The 26,669-nt window shown below is 35.6% G+C and overlaps 1 protein-coding gene across 2 annotated transcripts in view; it reads left to right on the top strand.

The window, feature by feature from the left end:
- The window catches only part of ISPD (isoprenoid synthase domain containing), a 307,704-nt gene that overhangs the window by 171,620 nt on the left and 109,415 nt on the right, over window positions 1-26,669 (top strand). For both annotated transcript variants that reach the window (XM_021711282.1, XM_008055868.1), the window contains one exon: window positions 11,144-11,275. In XM_021711282.1, the coding sequence (XP_021566957.1) occupies window positions 11,144-11,275 (132 nt within the window). The remainder of the gene's footprint in view (window positions 1-11,143; window positions 11,276-26,669) is intronic.

The raw sequence follows: 26,669 nt of genomic DNA, 5'->3' as shown, positions 1-26,669 counted from the left end.
TGATAGACAAAGCTTAGTCATCACAAAACTTTGGCCTGATCAGGCTCTTGCTTAATTCTCCCATCCTGCTTCCCTCATTTCTCACTGAGCAGTCTGTCTCTGGAAATTCTGAATTACTTGTAGTTCTAAACATATCCCCTGTTACCCGGCATACCTGTGTTTGATGCATGATTTTTTCTACCTGAACCACTATCTATTGTTTGCTTGTTTTACTCTTACTACCCTTGACAATTTGAGTGACAATATTTCCTCTTGGAATTCTTCTGTAATACCCTTGTACTCATAGTCCTCTTTCACAACTCAGCACGGGTAGACATCCAGAAACATTTGTTGACTTGAACATGTCCTGATGTTCCAAGTTTCACTGTCTCCTATTCTACCCTCTCCCAGTACTGTCTGCCATAGCTAGGTGCTTTGTGGTGACTTGTAGGAATGAAGGAGGTTGGGTGTGAGGAAGTAATACAAACCGCAACTCAAGTAATTGCTACATTCTGTAAAGGAGAATAAAACTGCAAGTTCTACCTGAGTTTCATACCATTATTTGCTGTTTATAAATGTAAACGTTATACGTTTTGCTATCTTGATTTTATGCTATCCTATATACTTTTTAGTTTAGTTCAGCTTTTTAATTTTCCATTTTGCTTTTAGAAAATGTATTTTGTTTTTATTTCAAAATCCTAATTGACTAATTTACAGATGTTTGTTTTTAGTTTATAAATTATCTTTGTGTCAGTAAATAACTACTTAAGTCTGATTTTACATTATTTTCTGTATGTTTCCTGAATAATAATATTTACCTTTGAAGTGTTTCTTATTACTAAATGGGACTTCATTTTTCTTTTAAAAATTGAATTTAGGGAGTGATGTTCAGTCATTTTTTGGTGGTGGCATCTTTCTTTTTTGTCCCAAGATAAATTTCAAATGGAGAACTACTATGTTAGCAAAAAATTGCACTTATGAGCACTAACTTGATCTGTAATTCATATGTGCATTTGTTTATATATTGAATTAATAAGAAATATTAGGCTGATGAAGGGAAAGGCTTAAATTTAGAAATGTTGGTTAATAGTTGGACTTTTCTTTTCTGACTCTGTAATTTATTTGGTTTGTGCAGTAAATTGATCGACCTATTAGATACTGATAATTAATAAGGAAAAAAGGGTTTTTGTTTCTTGCAGTCTATCTTTTAAAAGTTAATAGGTCCAACAGCCTGAAAGTGAATAACTCTTGCCATAAATATATAATAGAACTACCTTCAAACTTATTTACAATAAGAACTAATATTTCAGGATATCAACAGAATGTGGTAATTCACTCATCCATTTGTTGGTACTCAACTCTTTCTCACACCATGGTGAAAGTATGTGCCAAACAGATGTTTCTTTGCTCTGGCTGGCCACTTAATTGAGCTCAGCACACACACACTGTGATGATGTGTCTCATTGTACCGTTTTATGTGTGCAGACATGCACAGGCTTGAATTTTAAACAAATGTTTTTTTTTTTTTTTGTATTAGGCATTGTAGTTTTCATCTCTAGAATTTTGATTTAGGTCCTTTTAAAATATATATTCTATTTTTCTATTTAATCTTTGAATATTTAGGATTCAGTTACAATAAGTGTTTTAATATCTTTGAAAATTCTAATGCCTGTCATTTCTGTGTCAGATTCTAAGGATGTATGTATGTCCTCATATGGCTCATAAGTTTTTCCTCTTTCCTTTGCTGGAATTTTTTTTTCTTTGGCTGTGCATGCTTAAGGTGTGTTGATATGTGTATTTTTAATTTTTTTCAGTTTGGATAGTTGTTAACATTTTAAAGAATGTTTCTCCTTCCCAACTTATTGGGAACACCAGTTAGCTGTACATTAGACGGATTAAAGTTGATCCATATCTCACTGATGATCTGTTTCTTTGCTTTTGCTTTTTTTTAAACTTTTTTTCTCTGTTTCATTTTAAACAGTATCTATTGCTGTGTCTTCAAGTTCATGAACCTTTTCTTTAATATCGAATTTTCTGTTAATTATATTCAGTAGTTTTTTAAATATCATATGCTATAGATTCATCTCTAGATGTTAGGTTTAGGTCTATTTTACATCTTCCCTCTTAAGTCTTTTCTATAGATTTTTGAACAGATAAGACACAGTTTTAATAATTGTTTTATTGGGTTTTTTTGTTTTGTTTTGTCTTGTTTTTTGAGTTGGAGTCTTACTCTGTCGCCCAGACTGGAGTGCAGTGGCCGCTCCCGGCTATCGCAGCCTCAAACTGCTGGGCTCCGGCGATCCTTCCGCCTCAGCCTTCCAAGTAGCCGGAAATACAGGCATGCGCTACCACGCCTGGCTGATTTTTTTATTTATTGTAGAGATGAGGTCTCACTGCCCAGGCGGGTCTCGAACCTGCGGGCTCAGAAAATCCACTCACCTCAGCCTCCCAAAGGCGAGGGATTACAGACTGTTTTATTGTTTTAAATTCTAATTGTTTTAAATTCTAATATCTGTGTCAGTTCTGGAATGGTTTTGATTTACTTTTCTCCGTATTGTGGGTCATATTTATGCTTTTAAAAATATGTTTGGTATTTTAGCTGTTAGAGTTACATTGTTACAATTTTACCATGTTGAGTGCTGAATATTTTTGTATTCTTATCAATATTTTTAAACTTTGTTTTAGGGTGCAATTAATTAGTTTGATCCATTTAGGTCTTGTTTTTATGATTTTTTAGGCTGGACTAATTAGTATATGTAGTATAGAGATGATTATTTCCCACAACTAGGGGAAGACTCTTTTTTGCACTCTACCTAGTGCCTTGTAAATTATTGTCTTTGTCTGCTTTATGCTGCTGTAACAGAGTATCATAGATTTGGCAATTCATGAAGACAAGCTTTATTTGACTTATGATTCTGAAGACTGGAGAGTCCAAGAGCGTGGTGCTAGCATCTGGTAAAGGTCATCCCATGGTGGAAGGGCAGAAGGTGAAGGCACACGTGACAGAGAAGGAAGCAGGCAGAACTCTTTTATATCTGGGATCCACTCCTTCAATAAATTTATTAGTGCTTTCATGAGGGCAAAGGCCTCATGACCTAATCACCTCTTAAAGGCACCTCTTTATATTGTTACAGTGAGCCGGGCTCGGTGGCTCAGCCTGTAATCCCACGCCTTTGGGAGGCTGAGGTGAGTGGATTGCCTGAGCCCATGGGTTCGAGACCCGCCTGGGCAGCGAGACCTCATCTCTACAATAAATCAAAAAATCAGCCGGGCATGGTAGCGCGTGCCTGTAATTCCGGCTACTCGGAAGGCTGAGGCGGAAGGATCGCCGGAGCCCAGCAGGTCGAGGCTTCGGTGGCCGGAAGCGGCCACTGCACTCCAGTCTGGGCGACAGAGTGAGACTCCAACTCAAAAAAAAAAAAAAAAAAAAAAAAAAAAATATATTGTTACAGTGGCAATTAAGTTTCAACATGAATTATTTGGTGACAACATTTAAACAATAGCAATTACGAAGTTTTCAGATATGTCTCATGACTACTACCCCTCTTCCCAACTCAGTGTGTGCGTTGAGTACTATTCTTTCTAGTGCTTTTGAGTGGTTCTTTCCCCAGGTTTGGCTAGTTTTCTCACATGTGTGTGTACTGTCCAGTACTCTCCTGTCTATATGAGGAACATACTCTGATATTCTATAAAATTCTCTCTTTGTAGAGCTTGCTCCTTTCTGGTACTCTGCCTTGTGAAATTTACTCACTTTGGTCTCCCTAGATTCTTCATCTCTCAGTTGGGAGAGATGACATGGATTCTCCCATATGTAATGGCCTGAAAGTGTTTTAGGGGCAGTAAGATGGGTCACATGTAGGACTCACTTTGTTTTGTGTTTCTCAGGGATTATTTTTTCATTGTCTGATGTGTAATGACATCAAGAAACCATCATTTTATATAGTTTGCCTTATTTTTTATTTTAACTTTGTGTGAGGAAGAAAGGTAAGTTTGGTTCCTATTACTCCTACTTGGGCAAAAACAGAAATAGGGCTCATTTCAATTTTGAATTATTAATTTTTACCATTCACTGTTCATTCACATTTTCAATAATATATTTTGTATACAAACAAGGAAAACTCAGTCTGTTTTTAACTTAGATTGTATATAATTTTGGCTATTCCGTATCTAACTTTTCACAATGGGATTGTAAGTGGCAACATTAAGCAGAAATTAAAATTCCTGTGCAATACAGACACATAAGTTAATGATTAAAAATACTTAATGTATATAGCCAGCAACAATATTATATAAGGTTCTTTTGTTTAGACATGCACTGTCCATTTACTCTTATTGCAATGATGAAATGTTCTGGATGGGTGGAACAAGATGGCAGGCTAGGGTTATCTCGTAATTTTACCCTCACAGAAACATTGATTTGAACAACTATCTTCACATGAAAATGGCTTCACAAGAGCTAAAGAAACCAGGTAAGAGATCACAGTACCTAGTTGTAGCACAATAATAAGAAACTACATATTGAAGAGGGTAGGAGAAATAGTTCTGTTACCTATGCCACCTGTCCCCAACCTCAGGCAATGCAGAATGGTGAGATATATTGTCCACTTGAGAAAAAGAGCTGTGTGTGCACAGGATTTTGCTTTGGACCTAACACTGAGCTCACTGCAATAATACCCTAAACCAGGGAGACACACACAGCCCCATGTTCCAGGCCAGAACCTGCAGACTAAGCCTCTAGACCCAACCTGGCAACAGATGGGATCTCACAGTCCTAGACGTCAGGCTTGTGTGACAAACTTGATCTCCAGCTTACTCTGCCACCAGGCTGATGCCAGTAACTCCAGTCTCTGAACCGCCCTCAGCAGCAGTACCAGTACCATACCTGACGTAGTGAGCCTCAGGCTTCTGCCAGTGTCACACCAGCTACAGGGCTATGCCAGGCAAAGCCAATCTGTGAAGACTGAAGTAAGTATTTACTTCTCCAAATGTATAGACATTAAAACATGACCACAAGGGTCAAGAACAATCAGTGAAATATGACATCATCAAGTGGACAAAATAAGGCACCAGTGAATGACCCTAAAGAAATGAGGTGTGCTTTCTGACAAAGAATTAAAAATAACTTTTAAAGAAGCCCAACAAACTTCAAGAAAATACAAAGTTCTTATTTACTCAAAACAATTTGTTGTAATTTTTTTTGTAAGTCTTAAGACAACCACAAAACAAAAACCTGTAATAGATACACAAAAAATAAAAAGCAGAAAGTCAAAATATACTCCTAGAGAAAATTACTTGCCCATAAAGGAAAGCCAGTGAGTGAAGATGAACAAATAATCTATAAAATAACTAGAAAACAATTGACAAAATGTTAGTTGTAAGTCCTTACCTATCAATAATTACTTGGAATGTAAATATATTAAATAATCCAATCAAAATATAGAGTGATCGAATAGATCAACAAAAAGATCCAACCATGTGCTGCCTACAAGAGACTCATTTTCACCTGTAAGGATGCACATAGACTGAAATTGTGAAGGGGTGGAAAAAGATATTCCATGCAAATGAAAACCAACAAGAGCTATACCTATGAGATAAGGTAGACTTTAAGTCAACAACTGTAAAAACAACCTCATTTTATGATGTTAAAGGGATTATGTTCATTGCAGCATTATTCACAATAGTCAAGATATAGCCAGGCTCGGTGGCTCAGCCTGTAATCCCGCGCTTTGGGAGGCTGGGTTGAGTGGATTGCCCGCGGGTTCGAGACCCGCCTGGGCAACTTGGCGAGACCTCATCTCTACAATAAATCAAAAAATCAGCCAGGTATGGTAGTGCGTGCCTGTAATTCCAGCTACTCGGAAGGCTGAGGCAGAAGGATCGCTGGAGCCCAGCAGGTCGAGGCAGCAGTGGCCGGGAGCGGCCACTGCACTCCAGTCTGAGTGACAGAGTGAGACTCCAACTCAAAAAAAAAAAAAAAAATAGCCAAGATATGGAGTCAATCTAAGTATTCATGAACAGATGAATGGATAAAGACAAGGAAGTTTGTGTACAGAATTGAATATTCTTCAGCTATGAAAAAGAAAGGAAATCCTGTCATTTGTGACAACACTGATGAACATGGAGGACATTACGTTAAGTGAAATAAATCAGGCACACAAAGACAAATACCTCATGATCTCACTCATTTGAAATCTAGGAGAGTTGATTTCATAGAATTACCTTATGAAAGTGGCTGGGAAAATGTTGGAATGAGGAATAAATAAAGAGATGTATTGTACAACATGGAGACTACAACTAATATACTGTATTCTTTAAAAATTCTAAGTAGATATAAAGTATTCTCACCACAAAAATGGTAGCTATGTGAGGTACTATATAAGTTAATTAACCAGATTTTGTCATTCCATAAAGTATGTATACTGCAAAACCTCATGTTGTACACATTAAACATATAAAATTTATCTGTCAATGTGAAAATTAAAATTAGTAAAGTTTTATTTCTCATCTATATGGTAGTCAGTATCCACCTGTGGCTATGAATAATTGAAGTATAGCTAATGTGAAAAGAAACTGAGTTTTTATTTTTAATTTTAACAAATTTGAATTTAAAAGTAAATAACAGTATACAACTAATGGTTACTCTAATGTACAGTGCAGTTGCAGACTATATTGTATTTGGGCACTCATTTTATTGAGTCATTTCTATTACATGATATAACTTTGTGAAAAAAAAATCTGTTAGAAATGAAATGCTAAGTTGATATTTTATTTTAATCCAAAATAGTGCCACGAAATAAAACACCAAGGACCCTCTAGTTTGTTGTAAGAAGCATTGTAATTAAAATTTCTTAGTACTATATTTTTCTCTATGGTTACTATTTTCACACTTTCTTAAATTAACAGTTTTTTTCATATATTTGTTAATATATGTTATATTTTTAATGAGAAATTCAGAGTAAATTTGCTTAAGATGTTAATTTTGTGTATCTATATTGCTTTTGATTATTTGGTTATGAATTTCCTGGGATCAAAGAACTCTAAGATTATTAGTGTTACCAAATGATTAGTAATTCTGAGATGATTAAACAATTGTTAATTCCTGAGATTTCTGATGTTTTTTTGCCATATCTAAAAGAAGGCATAAGATGAATTAGTGGTGACTATTCTAATATTCTAATTTTGAGATGCAACCTACTTCTTCATGTTTGAGCAGTGTACTTGAGTATGTATCTCATAAAGTTAAGATTCATGTCTGCATTTCTTTAAAAGTTCATCGATTCAACTAGCATAATCCTCAATGTTTAGTTAAGTATTCATGAAAAGGACTCGCAACTTTTCTCTTGTGCCTTACTACTTCATGTAAAGTTTTCCTATCATCTAAGTACTGAATTTGGTAGGATCACAGAAATGTCAGTTTGTCGATGAGTACATACATTTGTAAATGTGTACAACTCTTCTGTACCATTTCTGTAACTCATGGACTCTGGTGAACAGCACAGGCCTACTAATTTCCTTCCTAAGTGCCATTAATTTTGGTTGCCTAGCAAGCCACTAGGGTTTTACTGTATCTTATAGATCTATAGCTGGAGTAAAAAAATAAATTAAAAAAAAATCTTACTGTGTTTAGACATCTTGTGAGTTTGTGGGAACTCTAGAAATGATGTGTCCTTCAGTTCAACTTAGATGTTTTTGGTACAACATGTTTTTATAAGAAAAATTAGATTTTATGTGATTGGCAAATAAGGGACTTAGGTTCATATAATGTGTAAGGGGCATCAACTCATAGGCAACGTTTCCTAGGAAAGAGCTGTCAAGAAAATGGGGTTAGAAGGAAACGGAAAAAACTGTCAACTGGTTTGCTGCACTGAAAGCAGAAGCCTTTACAACTTTCTTTTAGGAAAATTAAAAGTAAGCATATGCTTCCAGCACTGAGAGGTGCCCCAGCTCCTGGCAGGTTATGCTTTCATCTGTACCAACCTTCATGACAACCTCATAGTGCAAAGCTTTATTCCTAGTTATATCTGATGCACCATTCCTTCTCCAATTAATGTTATCAGAGCTTCACTCTTTCATTTTTGTGCATTTCAAATACCCATCTAGATTACAATCTAGAGCAATCATGTAGATTCTGCCCCTTATACTATTTTTTCGAGAAACTTCCTCCTTTATTTCAGTATGAGATTTATCAGAACTCAGTAACTCTTAGGAAAACTTGAACAGGAAATATATGTCTGTCTATATATCTAAGTAAGCTGGCTAAGGTTGCCCAGATTGTGCATTGCAAAACTCTAAGCAGGAGTCTCCAAACTTTTTGGCACCTGGGGCCAATTTTGTGGAAGACAGTTTTACCATGGATTCAGGGGTGTGTGTGGGGGGGATCATCAGGCATTAGATTCTCATAAGGAGCACTAACCCAGATCCCTCACATATGCAGTTCACCGTAGAGTTCCTACACCTATGAGACTCTAATGCCGTGACTGATCTGACAGAACATGGAGCTCTACTTGCCCATGGCTCACCTCCTGCTGTGCAGCTGGGTTCCTAACAGGTCCTGGACCAACACTGATCCATGGTCTGGGGGTTGTGGACACTGCTCCAAAGCACTTCATTCACACAGCCTATGTTGGGCCTATTGACCACTGGAATTTCATGATATCTAAGTAATAAAAGGTAATCATGCATTTCAAAAAGCTAAATAGTTCTTCAAAGCTTTTAACTCCAAATGACAATGTTGTTTCATAGTCCAGCTGGTGTAGGGGCATGTGGTTACCTGGCAGCATAGACTCAGGAGAAAAAACACCCTCAACCAGTCCCCTGGTGTCAGGGTCCTACCAGGACTGTAGCTTCTGAAATTGTCTTGAGTCTGGGTATTAGCCTACTTCTTGCCAGCAAGACCACCAACAGTGATTTTAGGTTCAGCTAAATATTCCAAACTCATAAAATAGAAGACTGTGGCACTTGCCCAACTTTGCAAATGAATACAGGGTAGAAACAAAGGAGGAGGAACATGGGCGTGTCTCTTCAGCTCACCACCCCACTTCAGCATAGTGGCAGCTGCTTCCATCCCCAGCTCCTCCTTGTGGCTCAAGGGTGAGGAGAGGAGATCAAGGATGTGGTGTGTAAGCCATCTTTCTAAAAGGTGCAAGCTGCAAATAGGAGCCAAGCTTTCTGGCAACACCTGGTTGCAAGTTAAACTATACTGAAGGAAGGACTAGTATTATAGTTCATTCATAGTTCTTCCAGCTGAGTTGTGGTTTGCCAGACAGGGGTCATTTTTATAATAAGCCACATTGCCTGGTAAAACAGCTGATATTCCACCTTTATGCATTTCCAGAGAAACAGACCTAGGAGAAGGTGAACCCAAGGTCACAGGGTCATTTCACCACTTCTTTAGCTGTTTCGGAAATAGAGAAATCTGAAACTATCCCTTTTCTGCTTTCTTTGTCTTCTCTTTTGGTTCCCCTGTGAATTGAGTATTTTAAAGTCTTTATTGTCATCTTGTATTGTTGTCATCTGCTATATGCCCGTGTCTTAACTATGCTTGATGAAAAGTTTTAAGAAATAGTTATTAAATACATGCTAAATTAATGTTTTATATATCATCACATTACTTTCTTTAAAAATGGATGTTTCATAAATACCCTTCCCTAGAAAGGCAAAGGCAGTATGATGGAGGAAAAAAAATCTCATTCCCATTTGTATTGTGTTACAGAATGACCACAATAAGATGTTTTATTGTGTATTTTCTATGGAGTGTATTACAATATGGGTAAGCCAGGGGGAAAGGATTAGTATGAGTGTGAGTGTCTGGGGTACATGCTTTTAGTTAATAAATACATATTAGACAATTTGTAATTCTTGGGAGTTTTCCTTAATTTGCAAAAGAATACACATTTATGAGTGTGCCTTTACATTTTCAGTTGTTTCTTTCAAAGCTGTTGTTATGAGTTAGGTCTTTTATGTCCCATAAGAAACAAACAATATTGTAAAACCTCAATAGTTCAAAGAAACGAGGGAAGATCACTCTGAGAACTTTAAAATTTAAATAAAAAAAGATTTAAATAGCAAAAATATGGCATCAACCTAAGTGGCCATCAAAAAATGGATAGATAAAGGCCATGTGATATCTATACAGAGTGGAAAACTATTTAGCCACAAAAGAATGAAATCCTGCCATTTGTAGCAACATGGAAGAAAGTAGAGGTTAATATGTTATGTGAAATAAGCCAAGAACAGAAAGACAAATATGTGGGAGCCATAAAAGTTGATTTCATGGAGGTAGAGGCTGGGTGTGGGGTGGGGAGAGAAAGAGAGAGAGAGAGAATGTGTGTAGGGATGTAGAGCTTGGTTAATGGGTGCAAAAGAGTAAAGAGAAGCAATAAGTTCTAATGTCGGAGAGCAAAGTAGAGTGATTGTATATTTTAAAATAGCTAGAAGAGAGGGTCTGAAGTGTTCTCAACTCATAGAAATGACAAATGTTCATGGTGATGGATGTTCTAAATACCCTAACTTGATCATTACACATTCTATACATGTAACAAAGTATCACATGTACCTCATAGATACATACAAATATTGTGTATCAATAAAAAAAATTTTTAAATTTGTCACTTGAATATTTTCAAGAAAGACACTATTTAATCCTGCTTAAAAATATTCAATATAGGAGCCCTTTGGGTTTTCTTTAAGAAGCAGGTGATAATTTGTTAAAGATGACAATAATTACATTGAAAGATTATTTTTAAAAACTTAATTTATTTAATTGGATAATCACTCCCTTTGAATTTTATTTATACTAGTTTCTTAGCAAATATCTTGCTGTATATATTTTTATCTAGCTTAGTTACAAATTATGAAATAAGTTGAATTATTTGAAGAAAGTATATTCTTTATACATTTGACTCCAATATAAGTTAAAATAGAATATTAGCATTTTATATTTTTCAACATTGTGTTCTCAATGAGTTTTTACTGAATCGGTATTTTTAAAGGAGGATTCATTGATCTTATTAAATATTTATGGCCTGAAGAACAACTAGAAATTGACAGTTAATACAAATAGTTGCAATATTGCAACCATATGTGTTTTGGGCTTCTAATTTTTTTTTTTCAAGAGAAAGTTGAAGGGAATGATATTCTAACTATCACTTTTTATATTTTACAGGTGCATTTTTTTGATTTTAAACTAGTACCTCTTAGTCAGAAGATGGAAAACCTAATGTGGATTAGGGAATTTGCAAAGGAAGTGAAAAAAAGAAATATTTTGTTATATGGCCTCCTGATATGTTACTCACAGGTGGGTAAAATGTTGATATTATCTGAATATATGTTTCTTAAACTACAGTTTTACTAGTAAGGATTTGATTTGTTAAAAACAGAGGGATATTAATCATAATGGAAATACGACTGTAAAAGTACTCATTTCTGTGTGTGTACTGTAGTGGTAGACTCTCTTGACTCTAGGAGAAAACAATCAAAACAAGTGTATTGATTAGTGGCAAAAAGATACAAATTAGCAAGTATCTCATACTAAGTATCCCAAATAGGACTATCAGATTTAGCAAATAAAATCACAGAATGCCTAGTTAGAATATAATTTCAGGTAAACAATATTTTTTTTGTAAGAGTATTCTAAATTTGGAATCTGAAATTTATATTATATTTATATTTAACTGAATTATTGTACTTAGCAATCCCACAAGGCTACAACTCTTGGCGAGTGGTATACTTTGAAATTGCTTACTTTTATGTTATAGTAAAGATATAGGTAGTTAAGTGTTTCTCTTTCCTAACTTATTTAATCATTGGAAAGCAGTGCCTGGCATTCAGAGGGTCTGATACTTAACTAGAGAAATACACTTATTGTCATTTAATAGCAGCAAGTTAGTTACACTGAGGGTAAAATGAGACATCATTATAGACTCTGTGTGCTGAGAAATGCTATTTGAAACAAGTATTTGGAGAATCTGTTAGAGAAGATGTATGTACCCTTTGTACATAGCTTGCTTTTATTGAAATTTGCAGCTTCTTGGAGGTACTACACAGGCAGGAGTCTAGCAAGTTAAACAAGCAATTGCTTGGTTTTTTTTTTTAGGGATCTCAAATGGAAGTGATCTGGTATTGACTGTCCAGTAACAATAGGTTATATATGGGTGATACATAACAGCTATTGTTTTTGAAATTAAGGTGTATTTTTAGGCTGCAGATAACAGTTCTTTTGGAACAATGGATTTTAATTAAATCTCTAGGCCATCTTTTAGCCAGTCCCTTTGTTTTCATTAATCTAGAGTTGGTTGTTTTCTTGCTTCTGAAATATGCAAGCATGACTTCAGTTGAGTCATCAATAACAAGGCAAATTTTAGTTTAGTTAGAATCAGAGAATTATACAATGTTAGTGCTGTAGGGACTATTAAAGTCAGGACAACCAAGGCCCAAGGAGATATTTATACTTGCCCAAAGAGAGGTAACTGGCAGAGTTACAGAACTCAGGTCTGTATCTTCGGTTAGGAATATTTTCTCTTCAATAAATTATCTTTTGTGTTTGTACTCCATGTTATTACAGTGAGGAAAATAAATCTATTCTTTACTTTATATTCTGCAAAGGATTTAGGGACACACTACTAATGCTACCTTGTGCAGATATAAAATAGAGTTTATTGAGGCAAATCGCAAAGGAAAATATGAGATCATATACAATCCCTGGAACTATCTGTTTCCCACTACTTAGAACAGGGAAGAAGGGTCTGCGTCCATTCTAGTTGACTTTCCTGTAGAGAGTAGTGGTGCCAGATAAAATATAGGATGCCCCGTTACATTTGAATTTCAGATAATAAATAAATTTTAATATAAATATATCCCAAATATTATATGGAACACACATGCACTCAAAACTGTTTGATGTTTATCTGAAATTCAGATTCAACTGGGCATCACATGTTTTTATCTGCTAAATCTGGCAAGCTTAGCAGAGAGTGTTCCATACTTGGCAATCTCTCCATACTTAGAGGGTGGGGTACAATGCATATCAATGTGGCTCTGCAGCTGGGAAATCTCCCTGATTGCAAAAGTGGACCTGGTGGAAAGAAGAAACCTTTGGAGCCCTTTACTTTGATTCTGAGCCTTGTTATCTTAAGCTGAGGACCTGCTAAGATAGCTCTCTACTAAGCTGCCAAGGGTAGGGAGAGGACAACTCTGTAAGACCTTCAAGATAGCACTCTCAACGTTTTGGGAACAAAGATTGCTTACTTACTATGTATTGCTTATCTCTTCCTAAAAATACAATAGTGAAGATGTTTTGCTATGTGAGACTGTCTAGAATACTGAGCTTACTTTTCTCCTCTAAGACACAGGTGAGTTGACTCAATAACCTTACACACCGTCCAGTGCATATTGCCACCTAAACGAGCTTTTACCGAGGATCCTGGGATGTCCATCAGATATGCTGCTAAAAAGGGTTATGGTTTAAACTTTGGGAAACTCAATACATAGAGTTAAGCAGATTTCTTTAATGAGCATTTCACATCCACAAATTGGGGGAAAGGGATATGCCATTTTCGGTTTGCTCCTATAACCCTTTAACTATGGACAACTTCTGAGATTAATTTTGCCTAGAGGCAACTTTAGAAAACCCTCCTCACAATATATCCCAAGTTAAGAAACCTCTTCTTTCTAGACATAGTCTGTCTTCAGTACAACCTTTTTCAGTTGGTTAATTTAGCATCCAATATTGAGTGTCTTGTCAGATATTCTGCTAGTGCTAAGGATTTATAAGGATGTAAGTTGAAACTTCTATTCACTGTTTGCTGAAAAGACCTACAAGTGAAAAGGGTGTTGGTTTGTGCTTTCCAAGGTGCTGGGAGATGCAGCTTTCTGTAGTGTCTATATCAAATACATTAGTACAATTGTGTCATTACTTTACAGGTTTTAATTGAGAAAGGCGAAAAAATGTGGACAGGGTATTAAAGTGGGCATTCTCCACCATAACTTAAAGTTTTTGATCTTCAGGAACCTTGTGGCCATTCTCAAGTCGCTTGAATTCATGTCTTCTTCTATTTGATTATAAAATGGCTGTATCTTTGTAGATACCAAGCTTAAAATTTAAAAGTCAAATAAATATTGAAAACAGTTCAAGTTTAACTCATGTATTCTTATATACATTCTTAAAAAACATGTCTCATTCCACAATGTTTTAGTTTCATATGGTTCAACCTAAAATTCTGTGTTTTAAATTTGCTTTCAAATCTTTCCATTCACTCTAAGTCCTATCATCCAGTATACATTTTGAAACACAATTAAGAAGATTGACTGTTACACACTTACTCTCTACCTTGTTCTATAAAATTTAGGGCTTTGTTTCCTAAATCGAATTCTTCTCTGTGGTTGCTATTAGCCTATTTTCCTAGATAGTTTTTGTGTACCCCTGTAAGTCTCTGATTAGAGAAGGTTTTCTAGATTTTTCACTATTTTTCATAAGACATAGCATCAAATACTGCTTCTCAGAGTATGTTTTCAGCTTGTTAATAGCCCCTCTTTGGAAGAGAGCAGATATTGAATTTTCTTCAAAGTTCGTGCCATGTACATGGTCTGGCTAAAAGAAGACCTGCCTTGTTCTATATGTAATATTTCTGATAATGTTGATGGCTTTGATTTTTTTGGCTACATCCTCACAATGTTAACTTATATGGTGTTTATAGTAAACAGAATGACTTAAATTGTTTTTTTTTATTTAATATGCTGCAAATCTTAATCCCCATTTGTGTTTACACACATATGTAGGACTTTCTGTGTTTGGTGAATTTAAACTTATTAGTTTTAGTCTATCGTTTTAGCCTTTTGTTATCATTTTTTATTCAGAATATATATGCAACGCTTTAGCCATAATTTCATGCTTCATATAATTTATAAGTTATATGTATATATTTAGAAAAATATTGATTTGGAAAAGACTAAGGAGTGATCACGTATAAATGTTCTGCAATGTTGTCAGTGATCAGTTACTCATCCTTCTTTGGTAACTGAGTAACAGATGCATCTAACTATAATCTCTCAGTAGTTTCTGCATTTTTAAAGTGATATCATAAGAAACTCTGCCAAATTCTTTGCTGAACACCACATATGCCCCATATGTATATATTTTTTTCAGATTATAGAAAGATTATTTGCTAAATTATTGAATATTCTTGATTCCTTAGCTATGTCAATGCAAAGCACCAATTAGTTTTTTTCAGAATTGATTTTAAAATAGTCTTGCAACTTCAAAAATAAAAATGAATTTTAAAAAAGAATCTATTCATGGATAGCTTAGATTTAGACTTGGGTTATAGCCCTGAGTTTATCATCCAGTGCTCAGTTCCTCATGTGGTAAAAAGCATTTGGAAAGATTTAAAATTTATGTTCTAGATCAGAAGTACACCATAAAATTTGCCTTCCCAATTTGTTGAATGAATTTAATCCAGGCCCTATTTTTCTTTCTAAAATAGCCATAGAAACATACCTGTGGATAATTGAGATATGATTTTATAGTTTAACCCATATACAGGATTTTAGTCCCCTTTTAAATTTTATTTTATTTTAAATTTATGTATAAAATGTTATTTGTTTGTCATTGTTAATCTAACTTTGTTACAGTTATCATTGGAGATCAGGATATATAATTATACTTGGGGAATGTGTTCTAATTACCTACAAATCTGTACCTGATAATCTAGCAGTGAAATTATAGAGACATGATATTTCTGGAATGAGTGGTTCTAGCCAATAGATTTGAATGTGTGATTTTAATTTTGTTTTGCACATGAACTTCTGTGACAGTAAAAATTTTGAAGTCTACATAATTTCTAAGCTTCTATAGCAGTTTTCTGTGTAACCTGTGTGTTTTACATGCTTGGGGATTTAGAGATAGAAGTACACAAGTTTAGCCTGGGTGATATAGTGAGATCTTGTCTCTACCAAAGGAAAAAAAAATTGCCGGGCTTGGTGGTGTAAGCCGATAGTTCCAGATACTTGAGAGGCTAAGGTGGGAGGATCACTTCAGCTCAGGAACTTGAGACTGCAGTGAGCTATGATCGTGCCACTGCACTCCAGCCTGGGCAACAGAGTGAGGCTCCAAGTAAAACAAACAAACAAACAAACAAAAAACACACAAAGTCAAGTTTAAAAAGTTTTCTATCACTATTATACCTGATTATTCCACTGAATTACTGTCTATTGCTGCTCAAATTCTAAGACTAGCTCTATAACCTTGGACAAGTAATGTAAGTTTTCTAGACCCCAGACTCTCCATATGTAAAATGCAAATATCAGAACTTCCATGTTAAAGCCTGTGTCAGATGAGAAAGTGGAGACATGGGGGTACCCTGGCTGTCAGGAGATGTCGGGTCTCACTCTGACACCCAGACATTCTAGAGCTAATTCTGATGTTTCTTTCCTTATTTGAACAAACTTCGCCTGTACTATTATTTCCTTTATTTTACTGAGAAATTATTTATTAGAGGATATATATTTTAGTACAATTCAGAGAAGGAACTTTTATTTTCCCCCAGATATCTTAATGTAATAGAGTCAAGGACAACAAGGGGGAAATTAGGATCCTTCAGAGGAAGGGTGAGGGAAATACTAAACTTGACATTGTGTCAGGGAGTGTGTATTATTTCATTTTATTCATTTTCTCTTTCTCCTTTTTCTCCCCTGTGCTGTCCTTCCAATAAGTTGGATATAGTGTAAAATAGGACTTCTGAAAGCAGTGCTAGGCTCCATAGTATTTTATAGGCTGGGGACATTGAATAGACGACAACAAGTAGCAGAGATACAGAAACCGAGCCCTGGGGAGATCAGGGAATAAAGCAGAGGCACTCCATCACCCTCTCCCAAATTCCACTTTTTCTTTTGTTCCTACAAATATAAATTAGGAAAGTACAAAAAAAGAAAGTTACCAAAGCAGTTCTGTAAATTTTTGTGTTTTTTTGTTTTAAAAATGTGTAAAAGATGTATGTGTCCTTGTGTAAATCTCCAAAAGAGGATATTGAATGATAAAATGCAAAATTTTTATAACAACCAACAAATTAGATAAAACTGTGTTAATTGGTCTTGTATCACAAAGTGTAAACAGATCACTCTACTTGATGAGTTAAATGGTGTTGTCCTTCTCTGGGTTTTGAAGGTTTTCCGTGTATTGTAAGGGCACCCAGGAGGCAGATTTGACTATAGAAACTCAGGTGAACTAAGAATGATATAATAAGAAGTAAATGAACAGATTTAACTGTTCTAATATTCCTTTGAGCCCAAAGATCCGAGGGAATATGATACCATTGACACCAGTTTTTTAATTTCAAAGGCTCCTATTTGCTCTGTGTCCTTTGGATAGAGGGGTCATCCGACCGCCTTTAAGTATGTGTGATGCTTGCAAGAACAAATGGGCATATGCTATCAAGTAGAACACAGATTTTGTTTTCTGTAAATGATAATCATGGGTGAGGTTAGACTTTGAAATTCTACTTCCGGCAATGAGCGGGTACTTGGAATTTAACTGGGAATTATTTACTAAACACATGATACTTTCCATGGCACTGAATCATATGGCATGCACACCAAACATGCAATACCAAATCTGTTTACAGAAACCCATAATACCCTGTTCAGAGTAATCAGCCCTTTCTGATGTGGGAATGTTTATGAGACTAAATATTTTTCACTTTCAATATTGTTTTGGCTTTTATTGTTTAGACTTAGTCATTCTTTGGGAAAATATGAAGGTCATAAAATATAATGTCTTCAAAATTGTACAAGTTTGAAAAGAAAATTGTTTTTAAGGAGTTTGGTTAGCTTACTTGGCAGACTCATTAGGGATTGGCAGTAAGCTCATAATACTTAGACATAAGTAAATGAAATGCAGTGTTAGATACAAAACTTATGCTACAGATCTTTTCATTGATACATAGTAGATGCACATGTTTTGGGGGTACATGTGATCATTTGATGTGTAAAAATTAAATCAGGGTACTTGGGATATCTATCATCTTAAATATTCATCTTTTACTTATGCTAGGAATATTCAAATTGTTTTCTTCTAGCTATTTTGAAATGTGCTATAGATTATTGTTAAATATAGTCACCTACTGATTTATCAAACACTAAGATTTATTTCTTCTATCCAGCTATATATTTGTACTGAGATCTCTTGTTTTCTAATAAAAGAAGAAACTTTATGAAAATGAAGAGAAGTATCCTCTAATTTAAGTAGGGTACTGCCATGAAAAATTTTTAAACAGCTAATTTCTTTGAACAGTATATTTGTTAGCTATGACTGTATAATGCGAATTTAGTATCTTAAAACAACAACCCTTGTTATCTCACAGTTTCTGTGGGTTCTCTGGGTCTCTATCAAGGCTGCAGTCATCTCAAGGCTCTACTGGGAGTGATCCCCTTCCTAGTTCACTCATCTGGTGTTGCACAGTTCAAATCCTCATGAGTTGTTGTGGCCTCAGTTCTTCACAATTTCATGAGCTCCTGGCTGGAGGCCGGCCTCTGTTCCTTGCCGTAGGCCTTTCCATAGAGCGTCTCACAACATCAGAGCAAGCAAAAGAGAGACCCAACAAGAAGGAAGTCACAATCTTCTGTCACATCACCAAGTGACATCCCACACTGCTGTATTCTATTCACCAGAAGCAAATTACTAGGTTCCACCCACGCTCAAGGGATGAGATTACACAAGGGCATGAACACCAGGAGGTGGGGACCTCTGGGAGCCATATCACATGCTGCCTCCACAATCACCCTGGATTTCTGATGCTCTGGGCTACGTATTGTATTGCTACCCATCTTCGTGCAAATTAGGGGATTTATAAACAAAATTGGGCTAGAAATGTTTAAATGTGCAAAACATACAAATCATATATACATACATGTGTACACATGCAGAGACACATTTATGTGTATATAATGTTTTTCTTGATGCATGTAGATTGGTAACAGCTGGGAGAGGGTCTAATAGGGTGGTAGAGAACCAAAGCAATGGGAGCTTATATTATCTGTTCAACTATTTTTAAAGAGCTTGATTCAAGTCAGATCTATATCAAACATATTAGTGCAGTTGTATCATTTTTCAATTTTTATTGAGAAAGGGGAATTACATATAAGTGAAAAAATGTGAATAAAGTGTTGGAGTGTGCGTCTTCAAGCCATAACTTTGAATTTTTGATCTTCAGTAAACCCTGTGGCCATTCTCAAGTCACTTGAATTTGTTTTCCTCTATTTAATTATAAAATGGCCATATCCTTTTAGATACCAAGCTTACGTTTTAAAAACCTAATAAAATATAGTTTAAGTTTAAATTATGTGTTCTTATATACTTTCTAAAAATATGTGTCTCGTTCCACAGTATGTTCATTTCATTTGGTTCATCCTGAAATTTTGCATCTTAAATTTCCTTTTGAATCTTTCCATTAATTCTAAATCCAATGATCCAGCTTGTTTTCTGAGTGCCCAGTATCTATTAGGTACTACATAGTGTGCTGGCCACCAGGGGGGAGTACACACTTTAAACAGGGTTTCAGTCCTCATGGAGTTCATAGACTAGGAGAAAGACATTCTAAAATGATGAAGGCATACATTTGAAACACAGTCAGCAAGACTGGGCATGACACAGATATTCTACCTTATTCTCTCAAATTTCTGAGGTGAATTAACCGCAGACAACTTTCTTGAAGGATGGGGCAGGCAGTAGTTGTTAGATGAGTTGAGAAGAGGGAGGATGAACATTCGCTCCATCTGCCATGATGGAGGGCAGCTTCTATGTGACATGGGTGGTGAGGGGTGTCCCATGGAGATCTGCAGTTCTTTATTAGAAAATAATACTGTATTGATGAGTTTTGACAAAACGTTATGAGAGAAGACCAGAATGTAGAAGATCATTATGAAGAGAGAAAATTAAATGCATTATCTTGAAATTATTGAGTTGCAGACTGTACTTTTTTAAACCTAGTATATTCCATTTCTAACGTCTATGGAGTTGAAAAGAGATTCAGTATAGAACAAACTGAAAAGGAATGAAAGTGGCATTAAATGAATAAATAAAGGATATGGAGGCTTCTCTTAATAGATTTAGGGCAAACCTTAGATTAGCAAAAATAGACAACATTGAGGTATCAAGAAGTTATTTTAAACACATGTAATATCATCCCTGTCCCTTGCTTTTGTGAGAATTCATCCCAACCCATGTTCTAACACATGGATTTTTTTCTCTATTTGCTATTTATTAATAATAAATAACATAATGACACAATAATAAAACAATAAATTTATGAAATAATAAAATATGTTATATATATTTTAGAAGTTGATTTAGGTTTTATAATATATGTCTTTTACTTATCACAGTTTATCTTAAAAATGATATGCTATTTAATGTATGGTTTAAAAACCTTATAAAAATATTTTTCCACTTCTACCTTTGCACCATGATTGTCATAATTTTACTTTTACAGTATTAAGTAAATTTTAGAATCGTGAGGTGCATGTGGGAATTTGATACCTAAGTACATTTCGTGAAAGTGAGGTCTGGGCTTCTTTTTTTTTTGAGTTGGAGTCTCACTCTGTCACCCAGACTGGAGTGCAGTGGCCGCTCCCAGCCACCGCAGCCTCCACCTGCTGGGCTCCGGCGATCCTTCCGCTCAGCCTTCCAAGTAACTGGAACTATAGGCATGCACTACCATGCCCGGCTAGTTTTTTTTTTGTTTGTTTGCTTTTCTCTTTTTTTTTATTGTAGGGATGAGGTCTCGCCAAGTTGCCCAGGCGGGTCTCGAACCAGCAGGCTCAGGCAATCCACTTACCTCAACTTCCCAAAGCACGGGATTACAGGCTGAGCCACGAGCCCGGCTGGTCTGGGCTTCTGATGAGCCCATCTCCCCTCCGGTAGCGGGCATGGTACCCGATGGGTGGTTTTGTATTCCTTTTCCTTCCCCTCCTTTCCTCCCTCCCTTCTTTAGCAGTAACCAGCTTCTGTTGTTTCCATCCTTGTGCCTGTGTGCCCAGTGTTTCGAGTCTGCCTATAGGGAGAACTTGCGATATTCAGTATTTTGTCTCTGTGATAGATCAAGTAGAATGATGATCTCCAACTGTAACCATGTTGCTGCGAAGGACACAATTTTTTTTCTTCTCTGCAGTTGCATAGTATTGTATTTGGAATTATTTTGATACTGTATTAGTTTTTCTTTATATTACAATTAGAGCATTATGTTAACGGGGTAGTGCATATATATATAGGTAGGCTATATTACGTCAATTCAGTTTAGTGAAACCAGTATAACAAAACAATTGCTATACAATGGTGACATTGCATTTGAGAAAGTTGAGATCTGTACATCAATAACATATCATCCAGAAGGTATTGTATCTCAGAGGTTTGGAAAAATGTTTCCAGGGAACAGTTGCTACAGTAGATCAAGAGGAAAAGAAACACAAAGAAGCCAATTATCTGACAACTGGTGTCCTATTGGAGATATTCAGGGAAAACATGTTATGGTCTTAAAAAACATCGAGAAACTTCATGGGGAATCATCTGACTTCCTATAAACAGTTTGCCCAGTAAAACTCCAGCTTTATTTCTGATATCAGTGAAGAACTAAAAATAGGTTTTAATTTTCCTCTTTGTCCAATTTCAGATATTTTGAGTCATGAAATAATTTTTAAAATGGTATGAACAAACTGAATCATCAGTTCCTGGAAAACTGAGAGTTTTCTGATGGACATGGCATTATTTCAGCCCTTTTGAAATATAATGTATTGTATGTATACTGCTTGTAGCAAATTTATGTAGACTTTCTTTAAATAACATTTGAGTGAGGGAGACATGGTTCTCTGTTTGTTTTCATTTTATGGAACACTAATTATCCAAACTGCTGAAACAGCTGTACAAAGAACTCTAAAATTGCAGTGTTTAATTGAATCAAATGGAGAACATCACATGCATACTAGAGGACTTGGAAACGTTAAGTAGGGTGGGGAGTAAAACTAGATAGGAGAACTATGACATCAAAATAACTTTTAAGATTTGACATTCTAAGTCAATGGCTGTAAGTCTGAATACTTTGAAACACTGGGGGGGCTAATGACTATTAGATACCGTATGTCATTTAGAGCAAAGGTAGGTGCTTTCCAAAATCAGGGACTTCCTATTCAGGGACTATTCTTCACGAATGAGAATGGAGAAGAGGTCAAGTTTTGTCATTTGTAAATTCCTTACTTTCTTTTCCTGACAGTACTTACAAAAGATAATAGCTTGTAAACTTAGAACATGTGTTTATTGTTTGAGAATTTATCAGCGTTCCATGATCACAATGGAAATGTAGAAGGACTTCTATATAGAAGAAGAGAGATGAGTAATGTTTGTCATATAGATTTGTGTATAGCAAATTGTGAAGCTTATTAGTTTTTCATCCACTTCATTACTCACCTTTGACAACTGGTAAGGAAGTATATATTCATTAAGATTCTACTTCCTTTTACAGAATAAAGAATTATAATTATATACTAAAGTTATTTGGAAATGAGTTGGTTTGAAAATAAACACATCTACAGTAACTCCTTTTAGACTCTGGATTTTAATGGACAAGAAAAACACAGATGTCTTACAAAGACACTATTCATGATTATTATTAGATGTTATATTTATATGTATGTTTATATGTTTGCAATCACTATATCATTCTGAAACTCTTGTCAGGAAGAATATAGAGAAATAGTATTCAAAAAGAGTCCTATAGATAATTTGCCACTTTTTCCAGCTAAAATTGTATAATATAAAATTTTGCATTTTTATTGTTGTCTTTAAAAAATTTCAAAAATTCTATTTATGGCCTAAAAGTTTTGAAATCATGATAAAAATAATTAGACCACAGATCTTATATATGGACAAATCTTTGAAATGAAAGGTGTTCAGAAACAAGAAGATACATGTTTAAAGCATTGGACATGCTTTAATTTTTAAAAATTAGTTACCAAAAATACCTTTTCATTAGAAGTATTCAAATTAAAACCTAAGAAAAGGAAGTTTAGTTTTGTTCATAGACTTGCAAACTGTAATAAAGGCAATGTGAAATGTATTAAAATATGGGTGACTAATCTGCGTACCACTTACTGCTGTGTACTGACTTTCAATTTGTTGGTGTGGGCTAACCTTGTGCTCCATTCTTTCTATGAAATAAGATAACAAAAATAACATTCTGACTTTCTAGTGGGGATATGCTATTGTGAAAAGATACCAATCACCAAATATCAAGCTACATTTAGGGTTTTTATTTAAGGTATGAAAGTATGCATTTATGTGGTATATTTTTAGTGAAAAGTCAGGTCATTTCTTTCTTGTCTACTGGTTAAGTATCTTGGATTCTCACTTGATCTGTTCAGTTTTGAATTTTAAGTAGGTATAGTGAGTTTTATTAAATATACTAGGGCTTAATTTTAATTGTGACATATTCTTCACCACATTAATTTTCTTATCCCTTCATTAAATTTCTGGCTTCTTATTTAAATTATTTTGATGCAATTAAAGGATTTAAGCTCTTGGGAAAGGTGATCTTTGTTTTTAATTTAAGAAAGTCAAGCATTAGCACAGACTTATTTGTATTTCTCTCATCTCCATAAGAAGAAATAAAGTAAATCCTTTATTAAGAAGTAGCTCAAATCTAGTTACTGAATTACCAGTTCTAGATTATGGAGAAAATAATAGATGTGATCCTTAAATTTAACTGTTCAGGTGAAAATGTTTACATAATTTTTCCAAAACATACTGATCACAGAACAAACAAACATGCAATGACAAATCTCTCTGAAACTTATTAGCAGTTTCAGTGATGAAGGCATTGTATTTAGCCTAAACATTTCTACCTTAAACAGCTTTGTAAACACAACTGGGTATCCAAACTTTACCTGTACGGTGACCACTTCTGTACCTAACCCTGAATTGTACCCCCATATTTAAAGTAAAAATAATAATGTAAAAAATAACATGTTTTTAATGACTACATAATAAAAGAATTCTTAAATGAACTGACCAGTACAATTTCAAAAAGCCTCACTCATATTTTATACAACCTTTCCTCTTATTTCATGATTTTACTTTTATTTTTTTCAATTTTGAGATAGGGTCTTGCTCTGTCACATAGGCTGAAGTGCAGTGGCATGATCATAGCTCACTGCAGTCTTGAACTTTTTTGCTCAGGCAGTCCTTTCTCCTCAGTCTCCTGAGTAGCTGGGACTACAGGTACATGCAACCATGCATGGATTATTTTATTTTATTTTATTTTTTGTACCAAAAGGGCCTTGATATTTGCCCAGGCTGATCTCAAACTACTGGGCTCAAACAATCCTCCCGCCTCAAGCTCCCAAAGTGCTGGGATTACAGGCATAAGCCACCATACCTGGCCCATGATTTCACTTTTCTAATAAACTAAGAACACCTGGCTTTGCCCAGCAATTTTATTCAAGTCAATTAAACCAGGTTACATCATGATAATTGGGTGTCAAAAATGCATACCTTTTGCTACTTAGAGTTTAATTATCTCCTCGGATATGTGAGGTTAGGTAAGCAATAGCAAATGCGACTCTTGTGGTAAATTCATGAAAATAAGTGATGGGAAATAGCGGGTTTACCTTTGGCTGCCAGCATGGTTGGTGGTTTAGAGGCCTCTGTCTTCTGAAGGGGTGTGTATTGCGCTGAGATGACAGATATCCTCAGCTAGTCTATCTTGGGGACTTGACTTAATAAGGAAACATATGTACTCACTGCCCACTCTGATGTCCAGGAGTGTGTTCCCTAAGTTTTCTTCTAAGAGTCTTTTAGTTTGAGGATCACATTTAAGTCTTTCATCCATTTTGGTAAACATTGGGCGCACAAGCACAAAGTGGGGGACAACTGATCCCAGACACACTAAAGAAGAGAGAGGAAGGAAGGATGAGGGGCACACAACCACCCACTGGATACCATGTTCACTATTGGGACAGAGAGGACTGGTTAGAAGCCTAAACCTCACCTGTGTGCAATTTATTTATGTAGCAAATTATCACATGTATCCCACAACTCTAAAATTAAAAAAAAAAAAAAGAAAGAAAGCATATGAACTAAGACAAAATAGCAGAGAGCTATCTCTTTTAGGTCTTTGACTAGGTCCTGACTAAAAAGTGCAGTAAAGAAAGATAATTAGTAAAAATCCAAAAAGTTTAGCAAGTTATTATTATTTTTTAAATCTTAAGAAAAGTCACAGAAATTGCCGCATTTGCTTCCACTCTTATAGATTCCCTCACTTTAACAAGGCATGAGAAGGCAGGGAATTTTTCTCTCATGACCTTTCAATTTTAGTTTGTGCTAAACTTGAGTGGAAATCTTAGAATTTGGTGACTGTCTCACACACTGTGTTCAAAGTTTGGCTTAAGTATGGTGACCAAATGACTGCTAACTCTTTGTCTTCTCAGTCAGAGTTTTAATTGCTTCATAGTGTTTGGATAGTCTGGTTAACCTTTGACTCAATTCAAATGTCATTTAGTTTTATCATGCTTATGACATTTTTTTTTTTTTTTTTGAGTTGGAGTCTCACTCTGTCTCCCAGACTGGAGTGCTGTGGCTGCTCCCGGCCATCGCAGCCTCCACCTGCTGGGCTCCGGAGATCCTTCCGCCTCAGCCTTTCAAGTAGCTGGAACTACAGGCGTGTGCTACCACGCCCGGTTAATTTTTCATTTATTGTGGAGATGAGGTCTCGCCAATTTGTCCAGGCGGGTCTCGAATCCGCGGGCTCAGGCAATTTACTCACCTCAGCCTCCCAAAGCGCGGGATTACAGGCTGAGTCACTGAGCACAGCTGCTTATGACATTTTAGATGGGAAACATGTAAAACACTTTTGTCCAGGCTACCAAATTCATGTACAAATTTAGAAAGGGAAATGTAGAATATGGAATATGTGCGAATTACACAATGACAACTTAGGCAAATTGGTAATTTTTAATGAGCTAAAAATAAACATGCTTGCCACAGTTTGTTAAACATAGATGTGTAACTTTTAATTTCATCTTTAAATTTTTGCTCAATTACCTCAAAAATTTGAATATAGTGATTTTTTGTTTTTGTAACATCATATTAATAAATGTGTAAATGCTTATGTAGATTGATGTTAATGCATATATTTCAGGAATATGCTTCCTGGACAGAATTTTTTGATCACTTAAAAACTTTTTTAAAAATGCAGTATTGTATGTCAGTTTCAGCTAATTTTACTGGAGGAAACCACTGCAGAGTGGATTTTTTTTAACCCAATTGAATTAATTGATGAATGAATTGGTTTATCAGTTGGGACTTTTTAATTGAAAATGTGACAAACACAACACAAATCGATTTATCATTATAATGGAAGAACTCAGGATTATGACTTTGGGCTTTGCAGACCCCGACATTAAAAGGGCAATTTCCAGTCGGTCTCGGTGGCTCAGCCTGTAATCCTGCGCTTTGGGAGGCTGAGGTGAGTGGATTGCCTGAGCCCGCGGGTTCGAGACCCACCTGGGCAACTTGGCGAGACCTCATCTCTACAATAAATAAAAAAAATTAGCCGGGCGTGGTAGTGCGCACCTGTGGTTCCAGCTACTTGGAAGGCTGAGGCGGAAGGATCGCCGGAGCCCAGCAGGTCGAGGCTGCAGTGGCCTGGAGCGAT

The sequence above is a fragment of the Carlito syrichta genome, unplaced genomic scaffold (genome assembly GCF_000164805.1).
Source record: "Carlito syrichta isolate Samal-C Ts95f unplaced genomic scaffold, Tarsius_syrichta-2.0.1 Scaffold301993, whole genome shotgun sequence".
In the NCBI taxonomy this organism is placed as follows: Eukaryota; Metazoa; Chordata; class Mammalia; order Primates; family Tarsiidae; genus Carlito; species Carlito syrichta.
This window is presented reverse-complemented; position numbering and strand designations above follow the sequence as displayed.